General features: G+C 30.1%; 1 protein-coding gene across 2 annotated transcripts in view; it reads left to right on the top strand.

Annotated features, from left to right (window-relative positions):
- The window catches only part of LOC144836906 (heparan sulfate 2-O-sulfotransferase 1-like), an 81,356-nt gene that overhangs the window by 20,234 nt on the left and 48,852 nt on the right, over positions 1–12,270 (top strand). For both annotated transcript variants that reach the window (XM_078691830.1, XM_078691831.1), the window contains exon 2: positions 10,520–10,812. In XM_078691830.1, coding sequence (XP_078547956.1) covers positions 10,520–10,812 — 293 coding nt within the window. The remainder of the gene's footprint in view (positions 1–10,519; positions 10,813–12,270) is intronic.

Here is a 12,270-nt window from a genome sequence, read left to right on the forward strand (position 1 = left end):
GAAACATTCACATCCGGATAATTACTATAATATACTTTTGATCCTATAATCAACCAAAATAAACTAATTATATATATAATAAAAGATTACCTAAACTACTGTATCAAATTCCACATTGCATTGTATTCTAAAATGCCTATTTTTCTGTAATTGTATAAAGTTATTGTAAGAAACTTAAAGTATATATTTAATACTAAGTAGGGATTATCTTTCTTTAACACATACTGAATTGATTGTTGATATTCTAAACAGATCTCTTTATAAAAAGTACAAAGACATTCGGGGTCGAAGAACTATGGCTAAGCATTCCCCTTAGGAATAATTACAGACCATTTTTTTCATGGTTGTGATTTTATAGTACAGTGTTGATTGTTATTGTTAATTTATTTTAAAAAGTTTGTTTTAACAAAGGGACTTATGGAGACTAATGGATACAGTACATACTGTACTTCCATATATATTTTTTGTATTTTAATTATTATTATACAGTACGTATTAGTTTTAATTGGAATTAATTTATTTTCATTTCATATTTTATTTTAATGATTTTTCATAGTGGTATGAATAATAATAAAATCAGCATAAAAAAAAATGATGCAGTGGTCTGTGTAATTTAACCATAATATAATATATAGATATTCATGGAACTTTTCATATCACAGTGGAGCTCTCCCCTCAGATAGTACAGGCTGTTGTTGGTTTATCCTGATAAGCGGCACAAATACTAATGGATTGTGTAATTTCCCAAAGATTCTACAAAGAAAGATACAAACAGTACATCTGAATTAATACGTTCCATTATCTTCATATTACAGCAATAATATCATTTTAAAGTAAAATGTTTCTAAAGAAATGACTCTTTCTAAAAAAGTGTCTGTTATTCTATTTTTTTAAAGATAACAATGAGCTTATAATCGTAGGAAAACATAAAACTCTCTTCTGATCCAACGTTACCACAAAACAATGATTAATAGGCGTCAAACCTCGGGGCAGGCTTAAGTATCTTTGTCGTATTATTCAATGCATGTATTATTATGACTTTTTTACTTGCTAACAGTAGAGAATTCTCAATATCATCGGTAATGACAATTGGAACTAAATTGGTGACACCACAAGTTGAAAAAGACATCAACACAATCAATCATGCACATGTTTCAAATTGGTGAAGAAAAATGTTCTTTATAAGTACCATATTATTTATTATTAAGTATCTCTCTATATTCTTTCTTTCCTTCAAAGTCTTTGCCCAGCCTGAAACACCTTTACCCAGCCTAATTTCAACTTGCATCTAGCACATGCTTTTCATTGCAAGCAGCAAACCACTTTGTATTGAAAGCACTTTGTCCGATATGTTTTCTCTTTCATGTCTAAAAAAGAATGTATGATGGAGGTTTGTAGGGATGCTCCCACTTGAGTGTGTTGTTTGTGGACTGTACCATTTTGAGTTTTCTATTTTCATATACTGTATATTATGCTCTCGAGGGGAATAAGGTTGTTGTTGGTTTATTCGGGTAAGATTAGGCACGAAATAGACTGCCAACACCATTTCTGGTTTGTCTAATTTCAACCTAAAAAAAAACCATTACATTTTGCACCACTCTACACAACATACTACATTCACTAGTCACCTTCTAAATACTATTTACCAGTTAGTAGGTAGCATAATGATATAGTGATCGACTTTCTTCCCACCTCTTGCAATATTATTGTATATCTGAAACAGGTGGTTGTAGTTTCCGTTAAACACATTATACAAATACGAATTTGTTAGACGGATGAGATGAGTATGTTGCAGAGGTGTCAACCAGAACTCTTACTTGCGCAAGTTCATTCTGCTTCAGGTGTGAATTTTTTCAAAAAATTCTGGTCCACATAATCTTTATGTGTGAAAACCTATTCCAATTTTGATGTAAACTGGAAATTGAGATTATGCAACCTTTTCCATGTATTTTGATATGCAGCTTGAGGTACTTTTAATCAGATAGATTTTTTTTATCTTGAATATTTTTTTATCTTTAATACTTTTTATCTTTAATACTTTATCAGGAATACTTTTCCTTTTTATCTCTACCATATTGCACCACCTTCTTCGTCTACAACGAACCTTTGTATTTATCGACTTAACCATTCATGAAGAGTGTGGTATCCCTATAAAAGCAAATTTAACACTGTTAATGTTAAATACTGTCTGTATCTAAAATTGTCCTTCCCATTATTTTATTATTTTCACCCCTACCCAACCAACTAATATCCTTAAACATATTTAAACTTGTTGCACTCTTATGGTTATACCATTTGTAGTTGAAATGTAAACCCTGTATATTTGGATCATGTCTTATTTAATATTGCCTATTGTATGTAAATCTACAGTCTTCTCTGTTGGTTATTATAATAAACATTAAAACACACTGTCAGTTCATGTGACTTGTTGTATGTAGCCCCAGTTTATGTGGGTTGACATAGTTCATGGTGGGTATCCTAGGATGCTGACTGTATGTATGTTGATAAAGAAGGACTTATTCTCTGTACTGTATCTCCACATGACAGTACCATGGACAAATTCTGTGATACAGTGTCACATACTGTATGTATCAATGACTGTGTCATGTACATTAGGCTATGACCTATGATACAGGCGTCATATGTGACATATATATTGCGACACTGTATCATACAATTTGTTTATGATACTGTACACATAATAGATACAGCACCAAGAATCAGTTTGTTATAAAAAGTGCAAAGACTTCATTAAAGTTAACTTTATACACCATGTCCTGTTCATGTTATTATTGTGAATGTAGTCTATAGTTCCATTTCAACGTCAGACACAATAGTGCAAGATTTGAACTCCCTGAAATAATTTAAATTAAATTTTTAGATGAAAATGGAATAATTCATATTTTTTTTATAATATTGATTAAGGATAGTGCAGATGCTAATTACTATGTTCTCATTTTCCATACGTTTATTACATAAACAATTTAAAATACCAATTTCAAAATATGTCCATGAGCAAAAAAGGAAAAAAATATAAAAACATTGTTGTCTAACTCTAAAATAGCTTTACAAAAAAAGTACATTGAAAAGTATTTAAAATCAATAAACATGAATAATGTTATTGATTTTTCTTTATTTTATTATTATAAACGACATAATAAAAGTAGATAATAGGTCATTAGAGATTATTAATATGTAGCGCATGATTTTCAGTTAAATGAACGCAATATTTTCTGTAATACATTGTACTTTAAAATCGATTAGGTACCTGTGACTATTTTAAGTTTTACAAAGGTATGACAATAGTTTGTCCAATTATGGATAAATATTACAATAAAATAGCACTATAAATACGATATTAATTATGTAATCTAGATGCCAATTTAACCAACAATATAATTAATATCACACGTGCAATGCACTTTTCTTGTGGTAGGACAACACAGGTAATTGCAGGTTTTCTGTTCTACTTGTTATAGATATAAATATTGATTTATAACTGGTGAAAAATGATATTAAGGATGCTAAAATTCACAACTAATCACTATTTATCTTTTTGACAGTCAATCAACTTATAAAAGTAAAAGTGCAATGGCATCTTAAGTATACAGTAGTTTGTGCCTCCTAACATTTTTCGTGCGACTTTCTGCAGTGAATGTCAGTTAGAAAATATTGTAGTGTGGGTTTAAAAAAAAGTTAAGGTTGGTTGAATAATAAATGAAAAATAAGTACTGTACAGTATATAATGGTAATTTCAGTGATCCAGAAGTTTCTCAGGTGGTTGATGTGTGAATTAGGCTAGGTGGTTTACATTAAAATAAGCTTTAGGCTGAATGAAAGACTTTAAATGTGGGTAAAGAACACCCACATTCACCACAACAATTAATTTACTGACATTGCGATGTTGGCTTATTTTGTTCCCCGACTCAAAAATTAGTTAAGAGTCAAAGTTCAATTGACAATTATGCTGTTCAGATGTAGTATGACCCACTGCTTACAGTACTTGGGCTTGAATCTAACCATGGCCACTAGCTTGGTAGATGTTCTGTATGAATGCCAGGCTATAGTGATCTGTAAAAAAGTATTCTAATATGTACTACGAGCATTCATCAATTGCCCAAAAATCATCATTACTTGAGCTATAATAACAACTCTAGTCATTGTTATTTTGGGCAAAAATATTTTTAAATACTTTATGCTCAAATTAGAAAGATGAAAGTATCAATATAGTTTTTGATAAAATTATGAGATGATATAACATAATGTTTCAATTGAACAGGAAAACCATTTTAAGTACTAACTTTTTTTACTTTGTTATGCCAACACAGATTGCCTGAATCTCTACACAACCTCGGTAACCGTTTGTTGAACCGCTCATCCCCTGAATTAGCCTCTTATCACGCCAATAACCCAGCTTATTCATGTTATGTAAACGTGAAATCTTGTCATTTATTAGAGTAAATAAAGATACATTAGTCAATTAAAGTGAAAAGCAAATCTTTAGATTAAATATATGAAGTGAAAGCATAAACCTGAGGCTAATTCAATTTGAATAATTAGCAAATGATTTTGTGTACTGTGCCATCAATACCTCTACATAACCAGAAGACTACTATATGTTATACTTTTACATCTTGTCTGTCGCCACATTCTATAAATTACTTTTTTTTTTTATTCCTAGTACCGTGTATTGATACATTTTTAAAAAGGAAATCATCTTTTTGGATATGGGAAGTATTAATGGTGAAATGATGATGCGGACTGTCCTATTGTCGGATAGGGGTGCTCCAATAAAAAAAATCTTTTCATATTGGGACAGGGCCAATTTTGGTTTATCCTGGTACAAGTGGAACCCAGAGACTTCTAACACCACTTTTGGTTTGTGTAAGTTGTGCCAGCTTACCTGGTTAAACCAAAATCCAAGAAACCCACCCTCAATTAAATAAACCATTAGTAAAGTATACTTTAACAAATATTGGTGTGGTATTTTTTCACTTTAAAAAATACATTTTGTTAGCATAGATTATTATAGTAGCAAAGGAAATAGAATGTCTGTTTAAGCATTAATATCTACTGTATATGGTAGTCAGTCATAAAAGAATATTAAATTGCAATTAATACAGTACAGTATACTATACCAAATTTGAAAATCATAAATATTCAATGTAAAATATTCTAAGAAGCCATTTCAGGTGAATTCATTTGTGCTATTAAATATAATTATATATAATTATATGCAATATTGTTGCCATAGTGTATAGAATAATATAGTGTATAATTTTTATGACATATTATGAAATATATTGAATTTTATCCAAGGATTTTGCGTCTTTATACCAAATTACCATTTATACCGTTTGCATGAACATTTAATAATGCATTTAGAAACATCAAACAAAAATTATGTTTTTAATAATTAACAATAGTAAAATATAATGACATGCATAATTATGACATTAGAACCAAATAGTGTTCAAGTTTATTTTTTTCACATAATTTTTTTTAAATGTTACAAATTACAAGAACAGTATTAAGACAAGTTAAAACCTTGTGTGCGAGGAAGACGCATATTGGTCCTTCAAAAAAGAAATTTTTTTAATTTCAAGAGTAAAGAATTTCACTTCACTTCTTCGAAATGATTTTGAAAAAGAATGAATACATGTCTTACTAAAATTATTGATATTTCTATTATTGTCGTCCGTTAAGTCTCTTTCCCTCCTCTGCAGTCTTCGACTCGGTAAGCATATGCACCTGAGTTTTATTATATGAATAGGCAGCAGAAATTGATGTACATTTGAATGCAATCATACATTCAACGCATACATGTGGTATTTTACATTTTAAGCGTTTCACGATTTCTATATTGATATTTTATGTGAATGAAATAACAAGCTTTCACATTGTCTCTGACGTGAATGCATTTAATGAAAGGCAGCTATACATAGAAACCATCCATTTCTTGTCAGCTAGTTCTTCCCTTTAAATATATTGATTATTTTTGTTTCCTTTTTTTTTCCATCTATTGTTTTCATTTCATTTATTTGACCACCAATAAACCATAATGTAAAATATACAGATATGAATTGGTCAGGAATAAGATTACTATAACTACAAGAGACAGCAGTCACATGATCTTTAACTAAAATAAATTTATAATAAACAATATTTTATTTAGCAGTGTTACACAAAAATAAAATTATTATTAATATTGATAGTACTGTAGTTCATTCTGAATTTTTTGGTTGAATATTTAAAATAATTACGAATTTAATGTTTGGATCCTAAGGGACTGTATCAAAATGCTTCTAAAGTTACTGCAGTCATTGCAGTAACATTTTGTTTACTCCTAAAACTTGTTTTTGCAATATTAAGCAAGCTTTTTTGGATACACATGACACACTGTTTATTATTACAGTGCCTGTTTCATAAATTTCTTCTTAAAAGAAAAACAATATACATTACATTATAATGTTGATAGAAAATGTACTGTAGGTACTGCAGTAATTGCAGTACAATATTTTGACATGATCCCCTAAAATGAATGAACAACATTTTTTAAAATCAGTGCTTTTTTCCAAGAAGGAAGATTCTATTATTTATTGACAAACTGGTCATATCACAGTTTTTGTGCAGCATGGGCAGTATTCAAACAAGAATTATTATCTAACGCTAAACAATTATAAAGTCACACTTAAAGAGTGTTCTACAACTTGAGAAAAAATAAAACACCCTGTCCATAAAATGGTAGAGTCCACAAACGCACCCTCAAGTAACTTCAACCCAACACATAATCTTTGTAATTCATTTTGACACATGAAAGTGTCTACACGTTTAAATAAACAGGTAAATCACATAGAGTTTTGCTGTAGCATTAAAGGAAAACATATATTTTAAAATTCAATTTCACGCCTTATGCTAACATTAATTATTTTATTTGTGACGTGAATTTTGAAAGTTATTAATTAATTTTTTTTTTTATTGAATAAAAAATACAAAAAAAAATATCCGTTTTTTGACAGTTTACTATAATTAAAAACTTTAAAGATGTATTGTCCCCCTGAAAAATAATGTTTGCATTTTTTTTGTTGAATATGCCATTTTATAGTCACATAATAGTTATCGACTGTCACCAAAAAATGCATCTAAACAAAATTTATTTACCTGAAAAAACTGTAATTTAAAGCAAAAAATGGTCAAATTGGCTGCCAGCCAATGGATTTTTGGTTGAATTTAACCATTTATTATGTTATTTTATAAGTAAAAACATTACTTTTTTTTACTTTTTTTTCTACGGAAGTGATTAACTTTATTAAAAAACCTACAAAATAACCTATTCAAAGTCTGATTTAATTAATCTTCATTTTTCATGTTTTTGGGGGACAATACATCTTTAATTTAATTGATTTGAAAATTGTATCCACAGCAGCTATGGATTCAGAAATTTAAAATTCACATAGTAATAGTAATAACTTAATAAGCCCCAGAGATGTTGGTTGATTCCTGGTTCGAATCTTGGTTGGGTCAACGTTTTATCTCATTCTGACAGATTTCCTTATGTTCGCCATTATAAATGAATTTCCAGAATATTGGCTGTTCAGAGTCCAGTTGATGTGAAAGAGACAATTTGTCTTCACATTTTCTATCCATTAAAACTTAAATGTATGGTAAGTTGTTTTGATAAAAAAAAATCGTCTTCAAACAGAAAGATTGTTTTATTGATGTACATTTAACCACAGTCATCAGGTAGACCGAAATGAAAAAGATAAATGGCACAGAAAATCATCAATTACATGGGGGAAAAATAAACTTACAAATGCGTAGACGCTGACATCAATTTAGCGTTCTGTAGTTTGAAATTTATCTTACTTAGCTTGAATCTTAAGACATATCTTGTATACAGTTTTTTTTTTAGTTACATACAGGTCATTTTGGATGTTTATTTTAAAAATCTGTGCTGACTGATCATGTCATGTCTTATTTCTACGTATTTATTTTCTACTGTATTTGTTGTTTGAGTTTTTTTGTACAATTTTACTTATATAATATATTGTTTGAGTTTTATTTTTCTACTGCATTTGTTTGAGTTTATTTTTATGCTGTATTTGTACTGCTATGTATCTTAGTTTTGTATTTTGTGTCTAGCTTACTTGGATAAATCAATATTAGCTATTGTCTCAAAAGTAAGAGAACAATACGAAAAAAAATTATGATGGCGGAAGGAATGTTAGGATTCTTCCATTTTGCTGATCTGGGAAGGTGCTGCATTGATGACTGGTATGGGTCCATAGAGGACATAATTCAGATTTCTTTAGTTTCTAGTTTACTTGAGGATGATAATATTAATACTTTTACATTTATAATAGTTGAGGCCAGTCCAATTTTCAGCTAGGGGTGTACTTTTATTTCAAAGAGAATAGCTAATATCGATTGATTTAGGTATAAGTAGAACTCGTACTACCATGAACACCACTGTTGGTAAAATATAGTCAATACAAATTTTATAAATAAATTTAGTTTATATTGTTGTAAAATGTTGCAAACAAAAAGCATAATTTAATCAATACCACATTTACCCACAGTTAAAGTAAAGTTTAATTTTGACGTGCTTTATTCAATTTTGTTTGAAATAAATTTGGTGAAAATTGATTTAACTTTAAAAGTGTAATTTTAAGATTAATTTTAATTGAATGTAAATTTTAAATTAAACATGACCTGAATACTATAGTTAAATTTAACTTCCTTCCGTCTGTTCTTGCTGCATAATCACATTAAAAGCATTACTGTAATACAAGCAGAACATTCACTTTGATGCTGTGGGATATGTTGGGCGGGGATTAAGATTAAGACGATCTACTAGAGGCTTTGCAAATTTATATTCATTAGTTCAAGCATGTTCTCATCATCAACAAAATATATCATCCGTAACTAATGTGCAACTATGCATCAAAATGACACAACATCACCTTTGAATTGTTGCCTAGCAACTGTCAATCATTATTTTTATACTGACAGAAGCATGTATGGGTTAAAGTCTGTCTGATAAGATCAGCAATATTTACTGTATCTGACAATGTTGCAGTAACAAATTGGTTACGTGTGGGAGTTTGTATACAGTATTTATAGCTTGTTTTCGGATTATGCAATTTCATGGTTTATTGCAATAATGTTGTATATACACCCTCATGTGTAATTAAAATTAATGATACGTTGTTTTGTTGGAGTCATTAAATAGCTGTTGGCTATATTAAGCAGTGATTATATATTAATTGACCTTTCATTCCAATGGTATACGTAGTAGATTTTAATATTTTTGCTTTTGGCCTTTTTTCTTTATTGGTTTTAAATTAATAATACTAATAGCTAAAGGGTAATATTATTATTTCAAGAATTTATTTGTTATAGAGGTTTTCTTTTTAACAAGTTCAAATCAAGAACAACACTATTACAATGCACAAAAATAATACATTTCACACAATATTATTAATTATCCTAGTCAAATTTATGATGGCAACACATTGTAGTAGTGGAGTATAAGCTTGGTGGTGCCTTCCATTCACAAGACCCAGGGTTCAATCCTAACCTACTACTAGGGTAATACAGTATCCATCCTGTAATTATAAAGTTTCTCGCTGTTGGATGTGTTATAAAAAATGTTTTAAAAATTCTGCCTGTTCTACTGTATTGTATAGTTAATATAATTTTTACAGTAAAACACTGTATAAATTTATCATTTTATATAATGTCTTCTTATATTGTAGTACCTGACAAGTTCGTTCTATTATCAACTTTTTTCCAGAATTTTTAAACGTTTTAGTTTTTTTTTAAAATTCTTTTGTGGGTACCGCGAGACTATATTCATCATTGCTTGATAACTAAAAAGTAAATTGCTGTTATTTAATAAACACTGATTTTATTAGTTTTGCCAATTCTAACACTTTATATACAGCTTTCATTAAATGAATTATATGTGAATTAACACCTGTGTCTTTGAAGTCTTCTGCTCGGCTACATTTCACTAAACAATTTCAATCTTAATGTCACCCAGAATACCTGTGTAATTGAATGATAAAACACAATTTTTATCGCTTAAGACAAGATCAATTCTAAATGAAAACAAAACCCAGCAAGGTGTCATTGCTCATAAAGGTAAAAGACTTAATTCCTTCGTTATTATCCCTGACGATGGAATAGTGTTTTTATAAAGCTTGGCACTAATTCTTTCTGGCTGTTTACAAGTTTCACCGTTTTGATATGCATTTTGATTATTTTAATTATATCTTTATTGAGATCTAGCGCATTACAGTAATATTGCCTTTTGACCCCTTTAAAGTTTAAAATGTTAGGATTTAGAGTTGATTGTTATTTTCAATGCTTGAAAATAAATTTAAAATGTATTTAATATTTATTGAACCAGGTGTTTCAGCTTAAACATAAATAATTTAAAAGAAACTTAACATAATGTAACTTAAAATTAAGCACTTTACAGTAATTGTATATTTTCTTCTTTTTCTTTTTACAGAAAATAAAGTCATTAAAATGGAAAGAAATGGGGATTTTAATATGGTGAAAAGGAGAACTTTAAAACGAACCAATAAAGAAAGTTTTGTCGAGGCACATCGGCCGTCCTCGGTCAAAGAAAGTAACCAAAAGTTTTTTGATACCAGAGACTTAGTGATTATATATAATCGTGTTCCAAAAACTGGGAGCACGTCTTTCACGAACATTGCGTATGATTTGTGCGTCGAGAATGAATTTAACGTACTACACATAAATACAACTAGGAACATGCATGTGATGGCCTTAGCAGATCAGGTAAGTACATTTCTGGAACTTTTACAATGGCGGTAGCCGAGTTGTCAGCAAACAAAATACTGGAGTTTAATTTCCCAGTCCACTCAAATAAATGAGGTAGATAGATACTGTAATATTCTTTACTGGGTGACCCTTTTAGTACAAGACTGCACTCTCAGAAGGCTTGGTTTACACTGGACCATGATCTGCACTCTGGGAGGGAGACAATCCCCAACTCTTTTTATGAATTGAGTTATTTTTTTATATACATGGGACCAACGGCTTTACACCTCTTCTGAAACACGAGGCAATGAGAGGATACAACTAGCAATATATCACAGACAGGTTTCAAATGCATACCTCTTGCATGCTAGTCCTGGTATTCCTTACAATTACACCATATCGCTCTCAAAATACCATCATTAAAAAATTAATCATCAGTCATCAGTGCATATGAATGTAACTAGTAAAGTATGTGGTGGGTGTCAAAAGTTATGGGTGGGTAGGATTGATATAAAAACAGTACTTTCAGGTATCCAGGGGTTTCTTGAGGTTTATGATGTGTTTTAAAATTAGGCCAGATGGAAGGCCTTAAATACATTTTAGAGTGTAGCGCCTACCACCGTATACGGTGACAATTATCAGTAAATACAAAACAATTGACATTCTTTCCGCTTTGTTTTGAATATAAATTCCGTCTTTTTACGAGATTATAATGGTGGATTATCATCCAGCATAACTGCCAATCCCACGAGAACACCTTCCTCCTGTCTGTGTTTAGTGGACGTGACGTTGTCCTGGCAACCATGACATTCAGTATGTTTAGTATACCATATGATATTTACACTAACATGGTAAACCGTCAGGTGTTTGTTTTTTACGCCAATGTCTGGCACACACCAAAAACTATTGTTTTTTAAAAGTGGTTTATATAAATAATTTGTTTAGACCCTAAAATAAATGTTTGCTTTCTGTATGTGAAAAGAGTATGCAGAAAATATACAATAATGTGCATGATAGATATTACTGTATACAATACATTACATAATTATTGTAGATAATATAATAAATCTGCTGCATGAAAGTCTTCCAATTCGTAGAATTATCATGACAAAATCAATTCATTCATTCATAATTTATTTGGTCTTAATTATCAATATTTATGTTTAACAAAAATAATACTGAATTGGGGAAACCAGGGTCAATCTAAGGTACGTCACTGTGGCAAAGTTGATTGACCCAACCCAAATTTACAGTAGTTTACACCATAAAACAAAACAATTAAAAAAGGGGAAAAGGTAAGGTACTACAATGAATCAAGATAAATATAAACTTTTCTAAGGAAAAAAGATGGGCTTTAAAGAATGCAGCAGTCAATGATCTAAAGAGCTGGTCCCAGACATGTGAAAACCTTATGGCTATTGAATGGAACAAAGCCTGTGTGCTTGATGTTTGATGACGGAAGCACAAATGACCATT

Source organism: Antedon bifida, chromosome 3, assembly GCF_963402885.1.
Source record: "Antedon bifida chromosome 3, ecAntBifi1.1, whole genome shotgun sequence".
Lineage (NCBI taxonomy): Eukaryota > Metazoa > Echinodermata > Crinoidea > Comatulida > Antedonidae > Antedon > Antedon bifida.